This window comes from Coregonus clupeaformis, chromosome 2 (assembly GCF_020615455.1).
Source record: "Coregonus clupeaformis isolate EN_2021a chromosome 2, ASM2061545v1, whole genome shotgun sequence".
NCBI classification, from domain to species: domain Eukaryota; kingdom Metazoa; phylum Chordata; class Actinopteri; order Salmoniformes; family Salmonidae; genus Coregonus; species Coregonus clupeaformis.
The window spans coordinates 12550972-12573528 of record NC_059193.1 but is presented as its reverse complement, the minus strand read 5'-3'; the positions used below and the strand labels follow the sequence as shown (position 1 = coordinate 12573528).

Sequence of the window (22557 nt, the reverse complement as noted above, 5' to 3'; positions counted from 1 at the left end):
TCACCATGTAGGTTATATAACTACGGCAGGGCTGGCTATCCATCACCATGTAGGCTATATAACTAGGGCAGGGCTGGCTATCCATCACCATGGAGGTTATATAACTAGGGCAGGGCTGGCTATCCATCACCATGGAGGTTATATAACTAGGGCAGGGCTGGCTATCCATCACCATGGAGGTTATATAACTAGGGCAGGGCTGGCTATCCATCACCATGGAGGTTATATAACTAGGGCAGGGCTGGCTATCCATCACCATGGAGGCTATATAACTAGGGCAGGGCTGGCTATCCATCACCATGGAGGTTATATAACTAGGGCAGGGCTGGCTATCCATCACCATGTAGGTTATATAACTAGGGCAGGGCTGGCTATCCATCACCATGTAGGTTATATAACTAGGGCAGGGCTGGCTATCCATCACCATGGAGGTTATATAACTAGGGCAGGGCTGGCTATCCATCACCATGTAGGTTATATAACTAGGGCAGGGCTGGCTATCCATCACCATGGAGGTTATATAACTAGGGCAGGGCTGGCTATCCATCACCATGGAGGCTATATAACTAGGGCAGGGCTGGCTATCCATCACCATGTAGGCTATATAACTAGGGCAGGGCTGGCTATCCATCACCATGGAGGTTATATAACTAGGGCAGGGCTGGCTATCAATCACCATGTAGGTTATATAACTAGGGCAGGGCTGGCTATCCATCACCATGTAGGTTATATAACTAGGGCAGGGCTGGCTATCCATCACCATGTAGGTTATATAACTAGGGCAGGGCTGGCTATCCATCACCATGGAGGCTATATAACTAGGGCAGGGCTGGCTATCCATCACCATGGAGGTTATATAACTAGGGCAGGGCTGGCTATCCATCACCATGGAGGCTATATAACTAGGGCAGGGCTGGCTATCCATCACCATTTAGGCTATATAACTAGGGCAGGGCTGGCTATCCATCACCATGGAGGCTATATAACTAGGGCAGGGCTGGCTATCCATCACCATGGAGGTTATATAACTAGGGCAGGGCTGGCTATCCATCACCATGGAGGTTATATAACTAGGGCAGGGCTGGCTATCCATCACCATGTAGGTTATATAACTAGGGCAGGGCTGGCTATCCATCACCATGGAGGTTATATGACTAGGGAAGGGCTGGCTATCAATCACCATTTAGGTTATATAACTAGGGCAGGGCTGGCTATCCATCACCATGGAGGCTATATAACTAGGGCAGGGCTGGCTATCCATCACCATGGAGGCTATATAACTACGGCAGGGCCTATAATAATACAATAATTAATCATACATAATTAAAATGCTCTGTTTCAGGACCATATACCGTTTTATTTGTCATTTTTAGTCGATTTAGCTATCCGTTAGCATGTAACTAGTACTAGGCCTACCCCATTACTACGGTATAGGACTATAGGCTAACAATCGACTACATGGAAGGTGATTCTTGGTCCTTTGCATCTCACTAGATCTCCAGTACCAGGGTCGAGATGGATGTCTTCATGAAGGGGTTGTCCAAAGCCAAAGACGGCATGGCTATGGCCGCAGAGAAGACTAAGGAGGGAGCCGCGCTGGCGGCTGAAAAGACTAAGGAAGGCGCCATGTTTATCGGTAAGACCGACCTTTAGAACGTTAGACCGACCTTTAGAACGTAAGACCGACCTTTAGAACGTAAGACCGAAATCAATCTGAATTGGATTATCTGGTCCCTGTGATGTCCATGGCTTCAATGTAATGCATGCATATCAAGAGCGCCTGCCAAGCTACTGTGGGTTCATTCTGTAGGCTACTGTGGGTTCATTCTGTAGGCTACTGTGGGTTCATTCTGTAGGCTACTACAGGCTACTATGGATTCATTCTGTAGGCTACTGTGGATTCATTCTGTAGGCTACTATGGATTCATTCTATAGGCTACTGTGGATTCATTCTGTAGGCTACTATGGATTCATTCTATAGGCTACTGTGGATTCATTCTGTAGGCTACTGTGGATTCATTCTGTAGGCTACTGTGGATTCATTCTGTAGGCTACTGTGGATTCATTCTGTAGGCTACTGTGAATTCATTCTGTAGGCTACTGTGGATTCATTCTGTAGGCTACTGTGGATTCATTCTGTAGGCTACTGTGGATTCATTCTATAGGCTACTGTGGATTCATTCTGTAGGCTACTGTGGATTCATTCTGTAGGCTACTGTGGATTCATTCTGTAGGCTACTGTGGATTCATTCTGTAGGCTACTGTGGATTCATTCTATAGGCTACTGTGGATTCATTCTGTAGGCTACTGTGGATTCATTCTGTAGGCTACTGTGGATTCATTCTGTAGGCTACTGTGGATTCATTCTGTAGGCTACTGTGGATTCATTCTGTAGGCTACTGTGGATTCATTCTGTAGGCTACTGTGGATTGTACACAAAAAAATTATGGAAGGAGGAGTTTGTCAGTGGCAGTCTACATTATATGCAGGGCATTATGATATGGACATAATGTACAGGGAAAATATGCATATTGTCAAATGAACAAGATGTGTTCATAGATACACTACATTACCAAAAGTATCTGGACACCTGCCTGTCGAACATCTCATTCCAAAATCATGGGCATTAATATGAAGTTGGTCCCCCCTTTGCTGCTATAACAGCATCCACTCTTCTGGGAAGGCTTTCCACTAGATGTTGGAACATTGCCTTGGGGACTTGCTCTCATTCAGCCAGAAGAGCATTAGTGAGGTCGGGCACTGATGTTAGGCGATTAGGCCTGGCTCGCAGTGTTCGATGGGGTTGAGGACAGGGCTCTGTGCAGGCCAGTCAAGTTCTTCCACACCGATCTCGACAAACCATTTCTGTTTGGACCTCGCTTTTTGCACGGGGGCATTGTCATGCTGAAACAGGAAAGGGCCTTCCCCAAACTGTTGCCACAAAGTTGGAAGCACAGAATCGTCTAGAATGTAATTGTATGCTGTAGCGTTAAGATTTCCCTTCACTGTAACTAAGGGTTCTAGCACGAACCATAAAAAACAGCCCCAGACCAGTATTCCTTCTCCACCAGACTTTACATTTAGCACTATGCATTCGGGCATTTAGCGTTCTCTTGGCATCCGCCAAACCCAGATTCGTCCGTTGGACTGCCAGATGGTGAAGCGTGATTCGTCACTCCAGAGAACGCGTTTCCACTGCTCCAGAGTCCAATGGCGGCGAGCTTTACACCACTTCAGCCGACGCTTGGCATGGTGATCTTAGGCTTGTGTGCGGCTGCTTGGACATGGAAACCCATTTAATGAAGCTCCCGACGAACAGTTCTTGTGCTGACGTTGCTTCCAGAGGCAGTTTGGAACTCGGTAGTGAGTGTTGCAACCTGAGGACAGATGATTTGTACGCGCTATGCTCTTCAACGATCCCGTTTTGTGAGCTTGTGTGGCCTACCACTTCGCGGCTGAGCCGTTGTTGCTCCTAGACGTTTCCACTTCACAATAACAGCACTTACAGTTGACCGGGGCAGCTCTAGCAGGGCAGAAAATTGATGAACTGACTTGTCGGAAAGGTGGCATCATATGATGGTGCCATGTTGAAAGTCACTGAGTTCTTCAGTAAGGCATTCTACTGCCAATGTTTTTTCTATGGAGATTGCATGGCGGTGTGCTCGATTATATATACACCTGTCAGCAACGGGTGTGGCTGAAATAGCAGAATCCACTGAAGGGGTGTCCACAATGAAGGAATTATAACATTATGACATTATGACATTATGACATTATGACATTATATTTGACAAGGGGATTCCGAATGGTTTTCTGACAACATGACTGAGTCTGATCTCTTCTGTACACAATGCCTGATTGTATGAGGTACATCAGTGAATCAACGTATTAATCAATTGGTCAATATTGTCCCAGTTGAGGAAGTCATGGTGACTTTGGCCATCTGCGCTCTTAGAAAAAAAGGTGCTAAGTAGAACCATACAGTGTTCTTCGGTTTGTCCCCATAGGGCAACCCTTTTTGGTACTGGGTAGAACCCTTGGCAGAGGGTTCTATCTAAAACACTCTATGTAGGGTTCTTCAAATAACCATTTTATCTTTGGAGGGTTCTTCCTAGAACCTAGAATCCTAGAATGGTTCCACCAGCCTTGTTAGCCTTTAAAATTGTATTATTTATGACAATACATGACATATATCATAAGGCCTTTCTTTGAGGGCCTAGTTATACCGTAACACAGTGGGTGTTAGGAAACTCCTGGTTCACAGGCCACATCCGGCCTGCAAGTCACATTATGCTGACTTGCAAATTGATGTGTAATTCCTATTGGAATCCAGCCAGAGTTAGGATATCCAACAAGTGGAATGGTATTCACCCGCAACCTGCATCCAGAATGACTGTCAGGGTAGGGAAGATTGAACACTGAGACTACCTCAATCATCTAACCTGGAACAGCCATCTCAGTAACGGGTGCAATAAATCCAACTACTAACAGATTGGATTAGTTTATAAAACTGTATGTTATTTATCTTTGTGTAGCATCAAATTAATCAACCAATCAATGTACACGCAAAAACACAGATATTACAGTTAAAACCAAAAATTCTGAAAATGTCCCTACAATAGAGCATGCTGGGTAATATTATATATGGTTACAAATATCATACGTGGTCCTCTGTAGCTCAGCTGGTAGAGCACGGCGCTTGTAACGCCAAGGTAGTGGGTTCGAACCCCGGGACCACCCATACACAAAAAATAAATAAAAAATAAAAAATAAAAAAATGTATGCACGCATGACTGTAAGTCGCTTTGGAAAAAAGCGTCTGCTAAATGGCATATTATTTATTATTATTATTATTTATGGTTCTATGTAGAACTTTTATTGCCTTCCAAATAATCATACACATACATACATATAAATACACATACATACACATATACATATCCTTTTTAAAAATATTTTCCCCTTTATTACTTTCCAACCCCTTCCCTAATTGGAGTAAACTAGTGAACAACAATGCTTAGGCCTCTACTTCCAGCTTATACATACTATATACATTTTATGGACACAGTCAATTTTACAATAATTCTATTTTGTTTGTTTTTACTCCTGAACTTCTTCTACCCTCAACCTCTCCGATCATTTTCATGATGTCCATCCGGTTTGCTTCTATATGCCATATCTTTCTAACTGTGCTCTTTCACAAAAGCTCTCAACCTATAACCTATATACTTATTATGGACACAGTATGCTTTACATTAGTTATCTTGTTGTTATTAGTTGTTAGTTGTTATTAGTCCCATCCTTCAACTCTATTCAATACCTCCCATCTATCTCTTAACACCATCCATATTGGATTTCTATTTGCCATATATTTTTCAACCGTACTGTGATGTTTTACAAAAGTTCTGAACCTTTCTAATCTCATTGTTACTACAGATTGACTATGACTTTTCAGATCACCCAGTAGTATTAAATGTAAGTCGCTCTGGATAAGAGCGTCTGCTAAATGACTAAAATGTAAATGTAAATGTAGTGCTATCTGCAGGGTTAGCTCCAGGTAAATATTGCAATCCTTTAGCCATTCCTGGACCTGTGTCCAAAAACAAGCTACAAATAGACAGAACCAAAACAAATGATCTAATGATTCTGTCTCTTCGCAGCAAAATCTGCAGAGCTGGGAAGATTGTATCATTTAGTCTTGCCTAAACAAAGGGGGTAAATATTATGCAGAGACTATATTTTAGTTATTTAATTTGTAGAATTTTCTTTTCACTTTGACATTATGGAGTATTTTGTGTAGATCAATGACAAAAAATACAATTAAATCTATTTCAGTTCCACTTTGTAACGCAACAAAATGGGGTGTAGACTTTCTACAGGCACTGTATCTTCCTTTCAGGGTCGCGTTCATAAGGGAACATTGTAGCAAATGTTTTGCAACGGAAAATAATAATCTGTGTTCGTTTTCACTCTATTTCAAAATGTTTTCCTACTGAACAGGACCCTGGGCTGTAGTGGTCCGGAGGTCCTCCAACCAGACCTGCATGGGGCAGGGGAGAGGGGGGAGGAGGGAGGGAGGAGGAAAAATAAGGGGTGAGGAACTGGAGGGAGGGGTGAGGAGATGGGTGGAGGTAGAGGGGTGAGGAGATGGGTGGAGGTATAGAGGTGAGGAGATGGGTGGAGGTAGAGGGGTGAGGAGAGGGGTGGAGGTAGAGGGGTGAGGAGAGGGGTGAGGAGAGAGGGGTGGAGGTAGAGGGGTGAAGAGGGGGTAAGGAGAGGGGTGGAGGTAGAGGGGTGGAGGTAGAGGGGTGAGGAGAGGGGTGAGGAGAGGGGTGGAGGTAGAGGGGTGAGGAGATGGGTGGAGGTAGAGGGGTGAGGAAAGGGGTGGAGGTAGAGGGGTGAGGAGAGGGGTGGAGGTAGAGGGGTGAGGAGGGGGTAAGGAGAGGGGGTGGAGGTAGAGGGGTGAAGAGGGGGGTAAGGAGAGGGGTGGAGGTAGAGGGGTGGAGGTAGAGGGGTGAGGAGAGGGGTGAGGAGAGGGGGTGGAGGTAGAGAGGTGAGGAGGGGGTAAGGAGAGGGGTGGAGGTAGAGGGGTGAAGAGGGGGTAAGGAGAGGGGTGGAGGTAGAGGGTGAGGAGAGGGGTGAGGAGAGGGTTGGAGGTAGAGGGTGAGGAGGGGGTAAGGAGAGGGGGTGGAGGTAGAGGGGTGAAGAGGGGGTAAGGAGAGGGGTGGAGGTAGAGGGGTGGAGGTAGAGGGGTGAGGAGAGGGGTGAGGAGAGGGGTGGAGGTAGAGGGGTGAGGAGATGGGTGGAGGTAGAGGGGTGAGGAAAGGGGTGGAGGTAGAGGGGGTGAGGAGAGAGGGGTGGAGGTAGAGGGGTGAGGAGGGGGTAAGGAGAGGGTTGGAGGTAGAGGGGTGAGGAGATGGGTGGAGGTAGAGGGGGTGAGGAGAGGGGTGGAGGTAGAGGGGTGAGGAGAGGGGTGGAGGTAGAGGGGTGAGGAGAGGGGTGAGGAGGGGGTGAGGAGAGGGGTGGAGGTAGAGGGGTGAGGAGATGGGTGGAGGTAGAGGGGTGAGGAAAGGGGTGGAGGTAGAGGGGTGAGGAGAGAGGGTGGAGGTAGAGGGGGTGAGGAGGGGGGTAAGGAGAGGGTTGGAGGTAGAGGGGTGAGGAGATGGGTGGAGGTAGAGGGGTGAGGAGAGGGGTGGAGGTAGAGGGGTGAGGAGAGGGGTGGAGGTAGAGGGGTGAGGAGAGGGTGGAGGTAGAGGGGTGAGGAAAGGGGTGGAGGTAGAGGGGTGAGGAGAGGGGTGGAGGTAGAGGGGTGAGGAGGGGGTTGGAGGTAGAGGGGTGAGGAGATGGGTGGAGGTAGAGGGGTGAGGAGAGGGGTGGAGGTAGAGGGGTGAGGAGAGGGGTGGAGGTAGAGGGGTGAGGAGAGGGGTGGAGGTAGAGGGGTGAGGAGGGGGGTGGAGGTAGAGGGGAGGTATTAGAGCTAGGGGTTAGGGAGGAGGGGTGAGAGGATGGAGGAGGAGGAGGAGGAGGAGGAGGAGGAGGGGTGAGGAACTTAACCAATGGTGAAAGGAGGAGGGGTAAGGAACTTAACCAATGGTGAAAGGAGGAGGGGTGAGGAACTTAACCAATGGTGAATGGAGGAGGGGTGAGGACAGCAGGCCATCATGCCGTATGTCAGTGTATTGGGTGTGTTGTATTGGTGACAGCTTGTGAGTCAGGGACACAGTGAGAGGCTGTCTCCAGGGGACCAGAGGGACAGTTACAGGCCTTTATGTTGCCTTCTATAGAGCTGAGTGATTAGCTGCAGACAGAGACGTGTATAGAGAATGCTACAGATGTAGAGACGACGTGTGGACAGTGTGTATATAGTGGATACCAGCAGCATGAGCTGAGATACACTCTGACTATACAAAACATTAGGAACGCCTGGTCTTTCCATGACATAGGCTGACCAGGTGAAAGCTACGATCCCTTATTGATGTCACTTGTTAAATCCAACTAAAATACTTAGAAGGTGTCCTTAATGTTTTGTACACTCAGTGTAGGTGGATGGGGTGGGGGGTAATGAACTCAATATACATAAAAATGACTAAAACCTAATCGAAACTGTGTAGAAATGATAATGGACCTACATTCAAACAGTTTCCTGACTGTGTCTAGCTTTCATTTAGGTGATTATTAGCGAGCTGGACACAGTCAGGAAACTGTATGAATGTAGGTCCATATCACAATCTGTCTGTCTGTCTGTCTGTCTGTCTGTCTGTCTGTCTGTCTGTCTGTCTGTCTGTCTGTCTGTCTGTCTGGTCTCTGACTGTCTGTCTGTCTGGTCTCTGTCTGTCTGTCTGTCTGTCTGTCTGACTGTCTGGTCTATGTTTGTCTGGTCTCTGTCTGTCTGGTCTCTGTCTGTCTGTCTGGTCTTTGTCTGTCTGTCTGTCTGTCTGTCTGTCTGTCTGTCTGTCTGGTCTCTGGCTGACTGTCTGCTGTCTGTCTGTCTGTCTGTCTGTCTGTCTGTCTGTCTGGTCTCTGTCTGTCTGTCTGTCTGTCTGGTCTCTGTCTGTCTGTCTGTCTGTCTGTCTGTCTGTCTGTCTGTCTGTCTGTCCTCTGACTGACTGTCTGTCTGGTCTCTGTCTGTCTGTCTGTCTGTCTGTCTGGTCTTTCTGGTCTCTGTCTGTCTGGTCTGAAAATGAGAAGTAATGCATGGCAGAGTTGTAGTGTGTCAATGCATATGTGTGTGTGTGTGTGTGTGTGTGTGTGTGTGTGTGTGTGTGTGTGTGTGTGTGTGTGTGTGTGTGTGTGTGTGTGTGTGTGCATGGCAGAGTTGTAGTGTGTCAATGCATATGTGTGTGTGTGTGTGTGTGTGTGTGTGTGTGTGTGTGTGCGTGTGTGTGTGTGTGTGTGTGTGTGTGTGTGTGTGTGTGTGTGTGTGTGTGTGTGTGTGTGTGTGTGTGTGTGTGTGTGCGTGTGTGTGTGTGTGTGTGTGTGTGTGTGTGTGTGAAGGCAGACTAGGCAGACTTCAGTAAATCTCCAGAGGAAGATAAGGAGGGTGCAGTCCCCAAGGTCTAGGATTAATAGGGCAGTACATCAAACCTGCTGTTTGCTGTGGCTATACACTCGCATGGGACTTATTTCATCTGTAAATGGTCTGGTTGAAGTTGAACGTTTGTCCTCTAGAAATGCATTCTCAGAAACTGCTAATACAGTACTGGAAGATGATTCATTTCTGTTTGTTTATGTTGAAGCGTTGTTTATACACGAATGCCTCATTTACTGTGTGTGTAATACAGAGGAATCAGCTGGGAACGCTGTTGAGATCATTATCATTATGTATGACAATGTAGGATTGGAAGGTAGTAACACATGATGCATGATAATGCAGGGGTAATGTAGCATTCTAATGTGGTAACACATGATGTATGATAATGGTGGGGGTAAAGTAGCATTTGAATGTGGTAACACATGATGCATGATAATGGAGGGGTAATGTAGCATTCTAATGTGGTAACACATGATGTATGATAATGGTGGGGGTAAAGTAGCATTCTAATGTGGTAACACATGATGCATGATAATGGTGGGGTAATGTGGCATTTTAATCTGGTAACACATGTCTTGTTCTCCATTTTCAGGCACCAAGGCCAAAGATGGTGTTGGTTCAGGTAGGTTTACTCTTTACTGTTTATTGTGAAGTCTTTAGTTCAGATGTTGACATCAGTGCTACAGTATCACAACAGGAAGATACTTTGTTTCTTCCAAGTCACAGTCAAGTTAGCCTGGATCAGAGACCTGCTTCTGGTTAGCCTGATCAGAGACCTGCTTCTGGTTAGCCTGATCAGAGACCTGCTTCTGGTTAGCCTGATCCGAGACCTGCTTCTGGTTAGCCTGATCAGAGACCTGCTTCTGGTTAGCCTGGATCAGAGACCTGCTTCTGGTTAGCCTGGTCAGAGACCTGCTTCTGGTTAGCCTGGATCAGAGACCTGCTTCTGGTTAGCCTGGTCAGAGACCTGCTTCTGATTAGCCTGGTCAGAGACCTGCTTCTGGTTAGCCTGGTCAGAGACCTGCTTCTGATTAGCCTGGTCAGAGACCTGCTTCTGGTTAGCCTGGTCAGAGACCTGCTTCTGATTAGCCTGGTCAGAGACCTGCTTCTGGTTAGCCTGGTCAGAGACCTGCTTCTGGTTAGCCTGGTCAGAAAATAAGGGTGTGACCTGCTTCTGGTGCACAAATCAAACAGGATTAGACTGGTAAAGATACATAATGCCTTAGAGACAAACTAGGACATCAAACCAAACAGGATTAGACTGGTAAAGATATATAATGCCTTAGAGACAAACTAGGACATCAAACCAAACAGGATCAAATCAAATCAAATGTTATTTGTCACATACACGTGTTTAGCAGATGTTATAGCGGGTGTAGCGAAATGCTTGTGCTTCTAGCTCCGACAGTGCAGTAATATCTTACAATTTCACAACATATACCCAAATACACACAAAACGTAATGAATGGGATTTAAGAAAATATACATATATGGACAAGCAATGACAGAGTGGCATGGACTAAGATACAGTAGAATATTATAGAATAGAATGCAGTATATACATATGAGATGAGTAGTGCAAGATATGTAAACATTATTAAAGTGACTAGTGTTCCATTTCTTAAAGTGGCCAGTGATTTCAATAGGCAGCAGCAGCCTCTAATGTGCTAGTGATGGCTATTTAACAGTCTGATGGCCTTGAGATAGAAGCTGTTTTTCATTCTCTCGGTCCCAGCTTTGATGCACCTGTACTGACCTCGCCTTCTGGATGATAGCGGGGTGAACAGGCAGTGGCTCGGGTGGTTGATGTCCTTGATGATCTTTTTGGCCTTCCTGTGACATCGGGTGCTGTATGTGTCTTGGAGGGCGGGTAGTTTTCCCCCGGTAATGCGTTTGGCAGACCGCACCACCCTCTGGAGAGCCCTGCGGTTGTGGGCGGTGCAGTTGCCGTACCAGGTGGTGATACAGCCCGACAGGATGCTCTGTAAAAGTTTGTGAGGGTTTTAGGTGATAAGCCAAATTTCTTCAGCATCCTGAGGTTGAAGAGGCTCTGTTGCGCATTCTTCACCACATGCGTGGGTGGACCATTTCAGTTTGTCGGTGATGTGTACGCCAAGGAACTTTTAACTTTCCACCTTCTCCACTGCGGTCCTGTCGATGTGGATAGGGGGGTGCACCCTCTGCTGCTTCCTGAAGTCCACGATCATCTCCTTTGTTTTGTTGATGTTGAGTGAGAGGTTATTTTTCTGGCACCACACTCCCAGAGCCCTCACCTCCTCCCTGTAGGCTGTCTTGACATTGTTGGTTATCAAGCCTACTACTGTTGTGTCGTCTGCAAACTTGATGATTGAGTTGAAGGCCTGCTTGGCCACGCTGTCATGGGTGAACAGGGACTACAGGAGGGGTCTGAGCACACACCCTTGTGGGGCCCCAGTGTTGAGGATCAGTGAAGTGGAGGTGTTGTTTCCTACCTTCACCACCTGGGGGCGGCCCGTCAGGAAGTCCAGGACCCAGTTGCACAGGGTGGGGTTCAGACCCAGGGCCTCGAGCTTAATGATGAGCTTGGAGGGTACTATGGTGTTTAATGCTGAGCTATAGTAAATGAACAGCATTCTTACAGAAGGTATTCCTCTTGTCCAGATGGGATAAGGCAGTGTGCATTGTGATGGCAATTGCATCGTCTGTGGATCAATTGGGGCGGTAAGCAAATTGAAGTGGGTCTAGGGTGACAGGTAAGGTAGAGGTGATATGATCCTTGACTAGTCTCTCAAAGCACTTCATGATGACAGAGGTGAGTGCTACAGGGCGATAGTCATTTAGTTCAGTTACCTTTGCTTTCTTGGGTACAGGAACAATGGTGGCCCTCTTGAAGCATGTGGGAACAGCAGACTGGGAAAGGGAGAGATTGAATATGTCCATGAACACACCAGCCAACTGATCTGCACATGCTCTGAGGACACGGCTAGGGATGACGTCTGGGCCGGCAGCCTTGCGGGGGTTAACATGCTTAAATGTCTTACTCACGTCGGCTACGGAGAAGGAGAGGCCACAGTCCTTGGTAGTGGGCGTCGTCAGTGGCACTGTGTTATCCTCAAAGCGGGCGAAGAAGGTGTTTAGCTTGTCTGGAAGCGAAACTTCGGTGTCGGCGACATGGCTGGTTTTCTTTTTGTAGTCCATGATTGTCTGTAAACCCTGCCACATACGTCTCGTGTCTGAGCCGTTGAATTGCGACTCCACTTTGTCTCTATACTGATGTTTTGCCAGTTGGATTGCCTTGCGGAGTGAGTAGCTACACTGTTTGTATTCTGCCATATTCCCAGTCACCTTGCCATGGTTGAATGCGGTGGTTTGCGCTTTCAGATTTGCGCGAATGCTGCCATCTATCCACGGTTTCTGGTTAGGGTAGGTTTTAATAGTCACAGTGGGCACAACATCACCTATACACTTCCTGATAAACTCAGTCACCGTTTCAGTGTATATGTCTAAATTATTTTTGGAAGCTACCCGGAACATATCCCAGTCCGCGTGATCAAAACAATCTTGAAGCGTGGATTCCGATTGGTCAGACTAGCGTTGAATAGTCCTTAGCACGGGTACTTCCTGTTTGAGTTTCTACCTATAGGAAGGGAGAAGCAAAATGGAGTCGTGGTCAGATTTGCCGAAAGATGGGCGGGGGAGGGCCTTATAACCATCCCGGAAGTTTGAATAGCAATGGTCAAGGATTTTAGCAATGCGAGTACAACAGTCGATATGTTGATAGAACTTCAGCTGTCTAGTCCTCAAATTTGCTTTGTTAAAATCCCTGGCTACAATAAATGCAGCCTCAGGATATGTGGTTTCCAGTTTGCATAAGGTCCAGTGAAGTTCTTTGAGGGCCGTCGTGGTATCGGCTTGAGGGGGGATATACACGGCCGTGACTATAACCAAAGAAAATTATCTTGGGAGATAATACTGTCAGCATTTGATTGTGAGATATTCTAGGTCGGGTGAACAGAAGGACTTGAGTTCCTCTATGTTACTACAATTACACCATGAGTCGTTAATCATGAAACACACACCTCCGCCCTTCTGCTTCCCGGAGAGATATTTATTTCTGTCTGTGTGATGAACTGAGAACCCATCTGGCTGGACCGATTTCGACAGAATATCCCAAAAGAGCCATGTTTCCGTTAAACAGAGTATGTTACAGGCCTTGATGTGTCTCTGGAAAGAAATCCTTGCCCGTAGTTCGTCGACTTTGTTAACCAAAGATTGAAGATTAGCGAGTAGAATACTTGGAAGCGGTGGGTGGCCTTAGAGACAAGCTAGGACATCGAACCAAACAGGATTAGACTGGTAAAGATATATAATGCCTTAGAGACAAACTAGGACATCAAACCAAACAGGATTAGACTGGTAAAGATACATAATGCCTTAGAGACAAACTAGGACATCAAACCAAACAGGATTAGACTGGTAAAGATACATAATGCATTAGAGACAAACTAGGACATCGAACTAAACAGGATTAGACTGGTAAAGATACATAAGGCCTTAAAGACAAGGGTACTAGAGAACTAGGACATCAGGGGATGTGCTGTGTGTGTCTTAATAATGTGTGTGTGTGTTAACGTGTGTGTGTGCGTTTGGTGTGTGTGTTAATAATGTGTATGTGTTAATAATGTGTGTGTGTGTGTATGTTAATGTATTTGTCTTAATAATGTGTGTGTGTGTGCATGTTAATGTGTTTGTGTTAATTATGTGTGTGTGTGTGTGTGTTTGTGTTAATAATGTGTGTTTTTTGTGTTAATAATGTGTGTGTTTGTGTTAATAATGTGTGTGTGTTAATAATGTATGTGTGTGTGTGTGTGTGATGTTGCAGCGAAGGACCTTGCTGGTGGAGCCATGGGAAACATCGCTGCTGCCACCGGCCTGGGGAAGAAGGACGAGTTCCCTTCTGACATGAACGTACGACTAACACACACACACACACATCTCAAACACACACACACATCTCAAACACACACACACCGCAAACAAACAAACACACACACACACATACACACCTCAAACACAAACACACACATCTCAAACACACACACACCGCAAACAAACAAACAAACAAACAAACACACACACACACACACACACACACACACACATGTTGCACGCTTATGCCTGCATGCTGACACTGAAACACGCCTCACACACACAGACCGTTGTTGTGATTGAGACCCACCTATTTAATTTTATGGTGTGCAGAATGACATCTCGGAACGCGCGACTCGTCGCTCCTCAAAACATGGTTAGAGTCGATGTCCGCGCACCTACGCAAATCTAATTAGCATAATACAAAAAAAATCCCCATAAAAATCTGTCAGTTTAAGCTAGATATGTCTGGAGTTTTGCACTGGATGCGTCTCAATCCACCTGCCGATCCACATCTGTGGTGAAGGTGACAGAGCTAGAGCGGTGTTTGTCAGACCATGACACATCCCGAAAATCGGTCTTCTCACAAAATCATCAGTAGCGTCCGAACGGTTTGGCCTACAAACTATTATGACCCCTTTATGGAAAGATGAGACTCTCACCAACACGTTTATGGTAGTTGTTTTGCTCTTATGGGTTCAAACTGTAATTTTGATATCGTGGATGGTCAGTCCTTGCAACCACAGCGTAGTCTATGAATTTGAGAGTGGTTGAATTGCTCCATCCCCATCAGCTTTTTACTGAAACTGTGGCAGGGAGCACACTTTGTTAATGTTTCAATTAAGGATTTCCGCTTTAAACACCTTTAATAGAGTAATAGTGTTATTATATGGTGCAAACCTCTAGTGAGTGAGTTACTTTTGTGCCGTTAATATCAAGCGGTCGAGAACAAAATTCTTAGTATTACAAACCAAAAGAATGCTATTGAAAGCAAAACATAAACTCAAAAGTATTGATAGGGAAACAAAGCATTGCAAGGAAATCATTTCAAAATGCAAAAACAAATTAATTGTAATGGAGGCAATTTCACCGGATAATGCGATAAAAAAGCATCCCTCTTTCCTGCAATTTTCCCTGTCTTAGGTTATGTTATCCTGGCCTTTGCTTTCGCTGCCTTTTCTCCAGTTGCAAGTTTTGGCACATTAATTCCAGCAACATAGCACCCTGCATTCCACTGCTGGTTTGCCTGTGAAGCTGAGCAGGGTGGGTCCTGGTCGGTCCCTGGACTGGATGTAGCTGGAAGTGGTGTAAATAAACGGGAAGAATAAACATGAAAAATAAACGTTTGGGGATTTTTTTTTTTCACAAGGGAAAAACACATTAAAAATGTACATGTACAAATGTCACACATGTCCAAAAACCATTTGTCTGTCAAGCCAGTCAGCCAGTCAGCCAGTCAGCCAGTCAGCCAGTTAGCCAGTCAGTCAGTCAGCCAGTCAGCCAGTCAGCCAGTCAGCCAGTCAGCCAGTCAGCCAGTCAGCCAGTCAGTCAGTCAGTCAGCCAGTTAGCCAGTCAGTCAGCCAGTCAGCCAGTCAGTCAGTCAGCCAGTTAGCCAGTCAGTCAGCCAGTCAGTTAGCCAGTCAGCCAGTCAGTCAGTCAGCCAGTTAGCCAGTCAGTCAGCCAGTCAGTTAGCCAGTCAGCCAGTCAGTCAGTCAGTTAGCCAGTCAGCCAGTCAGTTAGCCAGTCAGTTAGCCAGTCAGCCAGTCAGCCAGCCAGCCAGTCAGTCAGTCAGTCAGCCAGTTAGCCAGTCAGTCAGCCAGTCAGCCAGTCAGTCAGTCAGCCAGTTAGCCAGTCAGTCAGGCAGTCAGTTAGCCAGTCAGCCAGTCAGCCAGCCAGCCAGTCAGCCAGTCAGCCAGTTAGCCAGTCAGTCAGTTAGCCAGTCAGTCAGCCAGTCAGCCAGTCAGCCAGTCAGCCAGCCAGCCAGTCAGTCAGCCAGTCAGCCAGTCAGCCAGTCAGCCAGTCAGTTAACCAGTCAGCCAGTCAGTTAGCCAGTCAGCCAGTCAGTTAACCAGTCAGCCAGTCAGTTAGCCAGTCAGCCAGTCAGTTAACCAGTCAGCCAGTCAGTTAGCCAGTCAGCCAGTCAGTTAACCAGTCAGCCAGTCAGTTAACCAGTCAGCCAGCCAGTCAGCCAGTCAGTTAACCAGTCAGCCAGCTACAGTGTCCAGGACAGTTGAAGTGTAATAACCCCTCTCTGGGACTATCAACCTCTCCTCTCCTCTCCTCTCCTCTCCTCTCCTCTCCTCTCCTCTCCTCTCCTCTCCTCTCCTCCTCTCCTCTCCTCTCCTCCCCCAGCTGCTCTGCTCCCAGGCAACCTTGCCCAATGTCCTTTCTCTCTATGGGCTGCACAGGGAGCAGCGGGGTGTGTGCGTGTGTGGGGGAGGAGGTTGTGGCTGTTCCTTCAGAGATGATGGGGGTTGGTTGCTTTCCTTCTTTGACATTGTGACCAGCTGTCTCACTGAACCCAGAAAACATCCACATGACACCTTGTTTTCACTGTGAATCCTCTTTATTTGAACTACAGTATCACCCTCCCTAGGACACTCCATCTTGACCAAGCACACACTATAGCACTGTTGTGTGAACAATAACACCAACCTGCTTAGTCAATCCTCATTGATGTCATACTGTTATCTGAAAGCCCCTATATCACTAGTATACAGACTATCACAATCCTCTATATCACTATAGACTATCACCAGCCACTACATCACTATAGACTATCACCAGCCTCTATATCACTATAGACTATCACCAGCCACTAAATCACTATAGACTATCACCAGCCTCTACATCACTATAGACTATCACCAGCCACTACATCACTATAGACTATCACCAGCCACTACATCACTATAGACTATCACCAGCCTCTATATCACTATAGACTATCACCAGCCCCTATATCACTATAGACTATCACCAGCCTCTATATCACTATAGACTATCACCAGCCTCTATATCACTATAGACTATCACCAGCCTCTATATCACTATAGACTATCACCAGCCTCTACATCACTATAGACTATCACCAGCCTCTATATCACTATAGACTATCACCAGCCTCTATATCACTATAGACTATCACCAGCCTCTATATCACTATATGCTATCACCAGCCTCTATATCACTATAGACTATCACCAGCCTCTATATCACTATAGACTATCACCAGCCTCTATATCACTATATGCTATCACCAGCCTCTATATCACTATAGACTATCACCAGCCTCTATATCACTATAGACTATCACCAGCCTCTATATCACTATAGACTATCACCAGCCTCTATATCACTATAGACTATCACCAGCCTCTATATCACTATAGACTATCACCAGCCTCTACATCACTATAGACTATCACCAGCCTCTATATCACTATATGCTATCACCAGCCTCTATATCACTATAGACTATCACCAGCCCCTATATCACTATAGACTATCACCAGCTCCTATATCACTATAGACTATCACCAGCCCCTATATCACTATAGACTATCACCAGCCTCTATATCACTATAGACTATCACCAGCCTCTATATCACTATAGACTATCACCAGCCTCTATATCCCTATAGACTATCACCAGCCTCTATATCACTATAGACTATCACCAGCCTCTATATCACTATATGCTATCACCAGCCTCTATATCACTATAGACTATCACCAGCCTCTATATCACTATAGACTATCACCAGCCTCTATATCACTATAGACTATCACCAGCCTCTATATCACTATAGACTATCACCAGCCTCTATATCACTATAGACTATCACCAGCCTCTATATCCCTATAGACTATCACCAGCCTCTATATCACTATAGACTATCACCAGCCCCTATATCACTATAGACTATCACCAGCCTCTATATCACTATAGACTATCACCAGCCTCTATATCACTATAGACTATCACCAGACCCTATATCACTATAGACTATCACCAGCCTCTATATCACTATAGACTATCACCAGCCTCTATATCACTATAGACTATCACCAGACCCTATATCACTATAGACTATCACCAGACCCTATATCACTATAGACTATCACCAGCCTCTATATCACTATAGACTATCACCAGACCCTATATCACTATAGACTATCACCAGCCTCTACATCACTATAGACTATCACCAGCCTCTATATCACTATAGACTATCACCAGACCCTATATCACTATAGACTATCACCAGCCTCTATATCACTATAGACTATCACCAGCCACTACATCACTATAGACTATCACCAGCCCCTATATCACTATATGCTATCACCAGCCTCTATATCACTATAGACTATCACCAGCCCCTATATCACTATAGACTATCACCAGCTCCTATATCACTATAGACTATCACCAGCCCCTATATCACTATAGACTATCACCAGCCTCTATATCACTATAGACTATCACCAGCCTCTATATCACTATAGACTATCACCAGCCTCTATATCACTATAGACTATCACCAGCCTCTATATCACTATAGACTATCACCAGCCCCTATATCACTATAGACTATCACCACCCTCTATATCACTATAGACTATCACCAGCCTCTATATCACTATAGACTATCACCAGACCCTATATCACTATAGACTATCACCAGCCACTACATCACTATAGACTATCACCAGCCCCTATATCACTATATGCTATCACATGCCTCTATATCACTATAGACTATCACCAGCCCCTATATCACTATAGACTATCACCAGCCTCTATATCACTATAGACTATCACCAGCCACTACATCACTATAGACTATCACCAGCCCCTATATCACTATAGACTATCACCAGCCTCTATATCACTATAGACTATCACCAGCCTCTATATCACTATATGCTATCACATGCCTCTATATCACTATAGACTATCACCAGCCCCTATATCACTATAGACTATCACCAGCCTCTATATCACTATAGACTATCACCAGCCACTACATCACTATAGACTATCACCAGCCCCTATATCACTATATGCTATCACCAGCCTCTATATCACTATAGACTATCACCAGCACCTACATCACTATAGACTATCACCAGCTCCTATATCACTATAGACTATCACCAGCTCCTATATCACTATAGACTATCACCAGCTCCTATATCACTATAGACTATCACCAGCCCCTATATCACTATAGACTATCACCAGCTCCTATATCACTATAGACTATCACCAGCCCCTATATCACTATAGACTATCACCAGCCTCTATATCACTATAGACTATCACCAGCCTCTATATCACTATAGACTATCACCAGCTCCTATATCATTATAGACTATCACCAGCCTCTATATCACTATAGACTATCACCAGCCCCTATATCACTATATGCTATCACCAGCCTCTATATCACTATAGACTATCACCAGCCCCTATATCACTATAGACTATCACCAGCTCCTATATCACTATAGACTATCACCAGCCCCTATATCACTATAGACTATCACCAGCCTCTATATCACTATAGACTATCACCAGCCTCTATATCACTATAGACTATCACCAGCCTCTATATCACTATAGACTATCACCAGCCTCTATATCACTATAGACTATCACCAGCCCCTATATCACTATAGACTATCACCACCCTCTATATCACTATAGACTATCACCAGCCTCTATATCACTATAGACTATCACCAGACCCTATATCACTATAGACTATCACCAGCCACTACATCACTATAGATTATCACCAGCCCCTATATCACTATATGCTATCACATGCCTCTATATCACTATAGACTATCACCAGCCCCTATATCACTATAGACTATCACCAGCCTCTATATCACTATAGACTATCACCAGCCACTACATCACTATAGACTATCACCAGCCTCTATATCACTATAGACTATCACCAGCCTCTATATCACTATAGACTATCACCAGCCTCTATATCACTATATGCTATCACATGCCTCTATATCACTATAGACTATCACCAGCCCCTATATCACTATAGACTATCACCAGCCTCTATATCACTATAGACTATCACCAGCCACTACATCACTATAGACTATCACCAGCCCCTATATCACTATATGCTATCACCAGCCTCTATATCACTATAGACTATCACCAGCACCTACATCACTATAGACTATCACCAGCTCCTATATCACTATAGACTATCACCAGCTCCTATATCACTATAGACTATCACCAGCTCCTATATCACTATAGACTATCACCAGCCCCTATATCACTATAGACTATCACCAGCTCCTATATCACTATAGACTATCACCAGCCCCTATATCACTATAGACTATCACCAGCCTCTATATCACTATAGACTATCACCAGCCTCTATATCACTATAGACTATCACCAGCTCCTATATCACTATAGACTATCACCAGCCTCTATATCACTATAGACTATCACCAGCCTCTATATCACTATAGACTATCACCATCCTCTATATCACTATAGACTATCACCAGCCTCTATATCACTATAGACTATCACCAGCCTCTATATCACTATAGACTATCACCAGCCTCTATATCACTATAGACTATCACCAGCCCCTACATCACTATAGACTATCACCAGACCCTATATCACTATAGACTATCACCAGCCTCTATATCACTATAGACTATCACCAGCCTCTATATCACTAAAGACTATCACCAGCCCTACATCACTATAGACTATCACCAGCCTCTATATCACTATAGACTATCACCAGCCCTACATCACTATAGACTATCACCAGCCTCTATATCACTATAGACTATCACCAGCCCCAACGCAGACGTAGTCTTCTCTCTTCTCTGTCACCTGATTGTCTTGATTAGCATAGCAGTTAGGAGGGTTTGAAAATACATGGCTCTGACCCACTGGCTTCATTCTCAGGACCCAGAATAGACCACATAGCAGGTATCTTTATTCTCAGGACCCAGTATAGACCACATAGCAGGTATCTTTATTCTCAGGACCCAGAATAGACCACATAACAGGTATCTTTATTCTCAGGACCCAGTATAGACCACACAGCAGGTATCTTTATTCTCAGGACCCAGAATAGACCACATAGCAGGTATCTTTATTCTCTGGACCCAGTATAGACCACATAGCAGGTATCTTTATTCTCAGGACCCAGAATAGACCACATAGCAGGTATCTTTATTCTCAGGACCCAGTATAGACCACATAACAGGTATCTTTATTCTCAGGACCCAGAATAGACCACATAGCAGGTATCTTTATTCTCAGGACCCAGAATAGACCACATAGCAGGTATCTTTATTCTCAGGACCCAGTATAGACCACATAGCAGGTATCTTTATTCTCAGGACCCAGAATAGACCACATAGCAGGTATCTTTATTCTCAGGACCCAGAATAGACCACATAGCAGGTATCTTTATTCTCAGGACCCAGAATAGACCACATAGCAGGTATCTTTATTCTCAGGACCCAGAATAGACCACATAACAGGTATCTTTATTCTCAGGACCCAGTATAGACCACATAGCAGGTATCTTTATTCTCAGGACCCAGAATAGACCACATAGCAGGTATCTTTATTCTCAGGACCCAGAAAAGACCACATAGCAGGTATCTTTATTCTCAGGACCCAGAATAGACCACATAGCAGGTATCTTTATTCTCAGGACCCAGAATAGACCACATAGCAGGTATCTTTATTCTCAGGACCCAGAATAGACCACATAGCGGGTATCTTTATTCTCAGGACCCAGTATAGACCACATAGCAGGTATCTTTATTCTCAGGGCCCAGTATAGACCACATAGCAGGTATCTTTATTCTCAGGACCCAGTATAGACCACATAGCAGGTATCTTTATTCTCAGGACCCAGTATAGACCACATAGCAGGTATCTTTATTCTCAGGACCCAGTATAGACCACATAGCAGGTATCTTTATTCTCAGGACCCAGAATAGACCACATAGCAGGTATCTTTATTCTCAGGACCCAGTATAGACCACATAGCAGGTATCTTTATTCTCAGGACCCAGAATAGACCACATAGCAGGTATCTTTATTCTCAGGACCCAGTATAGACCACATAGCAGGTATCTTTATTCTCAGGACCCAGTATAGACCACATAGCAGGTATCTTTATTCTCAGGACCCAGAATAGACCACATAGCAGGTATCTTTATTCTCAGGACCCAGTATAGACCACATAGCAGGTATCTTTATTCTCAGGACCCAGTATAGACCACATAGCAGGTATCTTTATTCTCAGGACCCAGTATAGACCACATAGCAGGTATCTTTATTCTCAGGACCCAGTATAGACCACATAGCAGGTATCTTTATTCTCAGGACCCAGTATAGACCACATAGCAGGTATCTTTATTCTCAGGACCCAGTATAGACCACATAGCAGGTATCTTTATTCTCAGGACCCAGAATAGACCACATAGCAGGTATCTTTATTCTCAGGACCCAGTATAGACCACATAGCAGGTATCTTTATTCTCAGGACCCAGTATAGACCACATAGCAGGTATCTTTA

The 22557-nt window shown here is 45.1% G+C and overlaps 1 protein-coding gene across 3 annotated transcripts in view; it reads left to right on the top strand.

Moving 5' to 3' along the window:
• The window catches only part of LOC121587455 (beta-synuclein), a 46738-nt gene that overhangs the window by 6481 nt on the left and 17700 nt on the right, over window positions 1-22557 (top strand). For all 3 annotated transcript variants that reach the window (XM_041904384.2, XM_041904373.2, XM_041904395.2), the window contains exons 2-4: window positions 1495-1636; window positions 9624-9653; window positions 13893-13978. In XM_041904384.2, the coding sequence (XP_041760318.1) occupies window positions 1516-1636; window positions 9624-9653; window positions 13893-13978 (237 nt within the window). In that variant the 5' untranslated portion in view covers window positions 1495-1515. The remainder of the gene's footprint in view (window positions 1-1494; window positions 1637-9623; window positions 9654-13892; window positions 13979-22557) is intronic.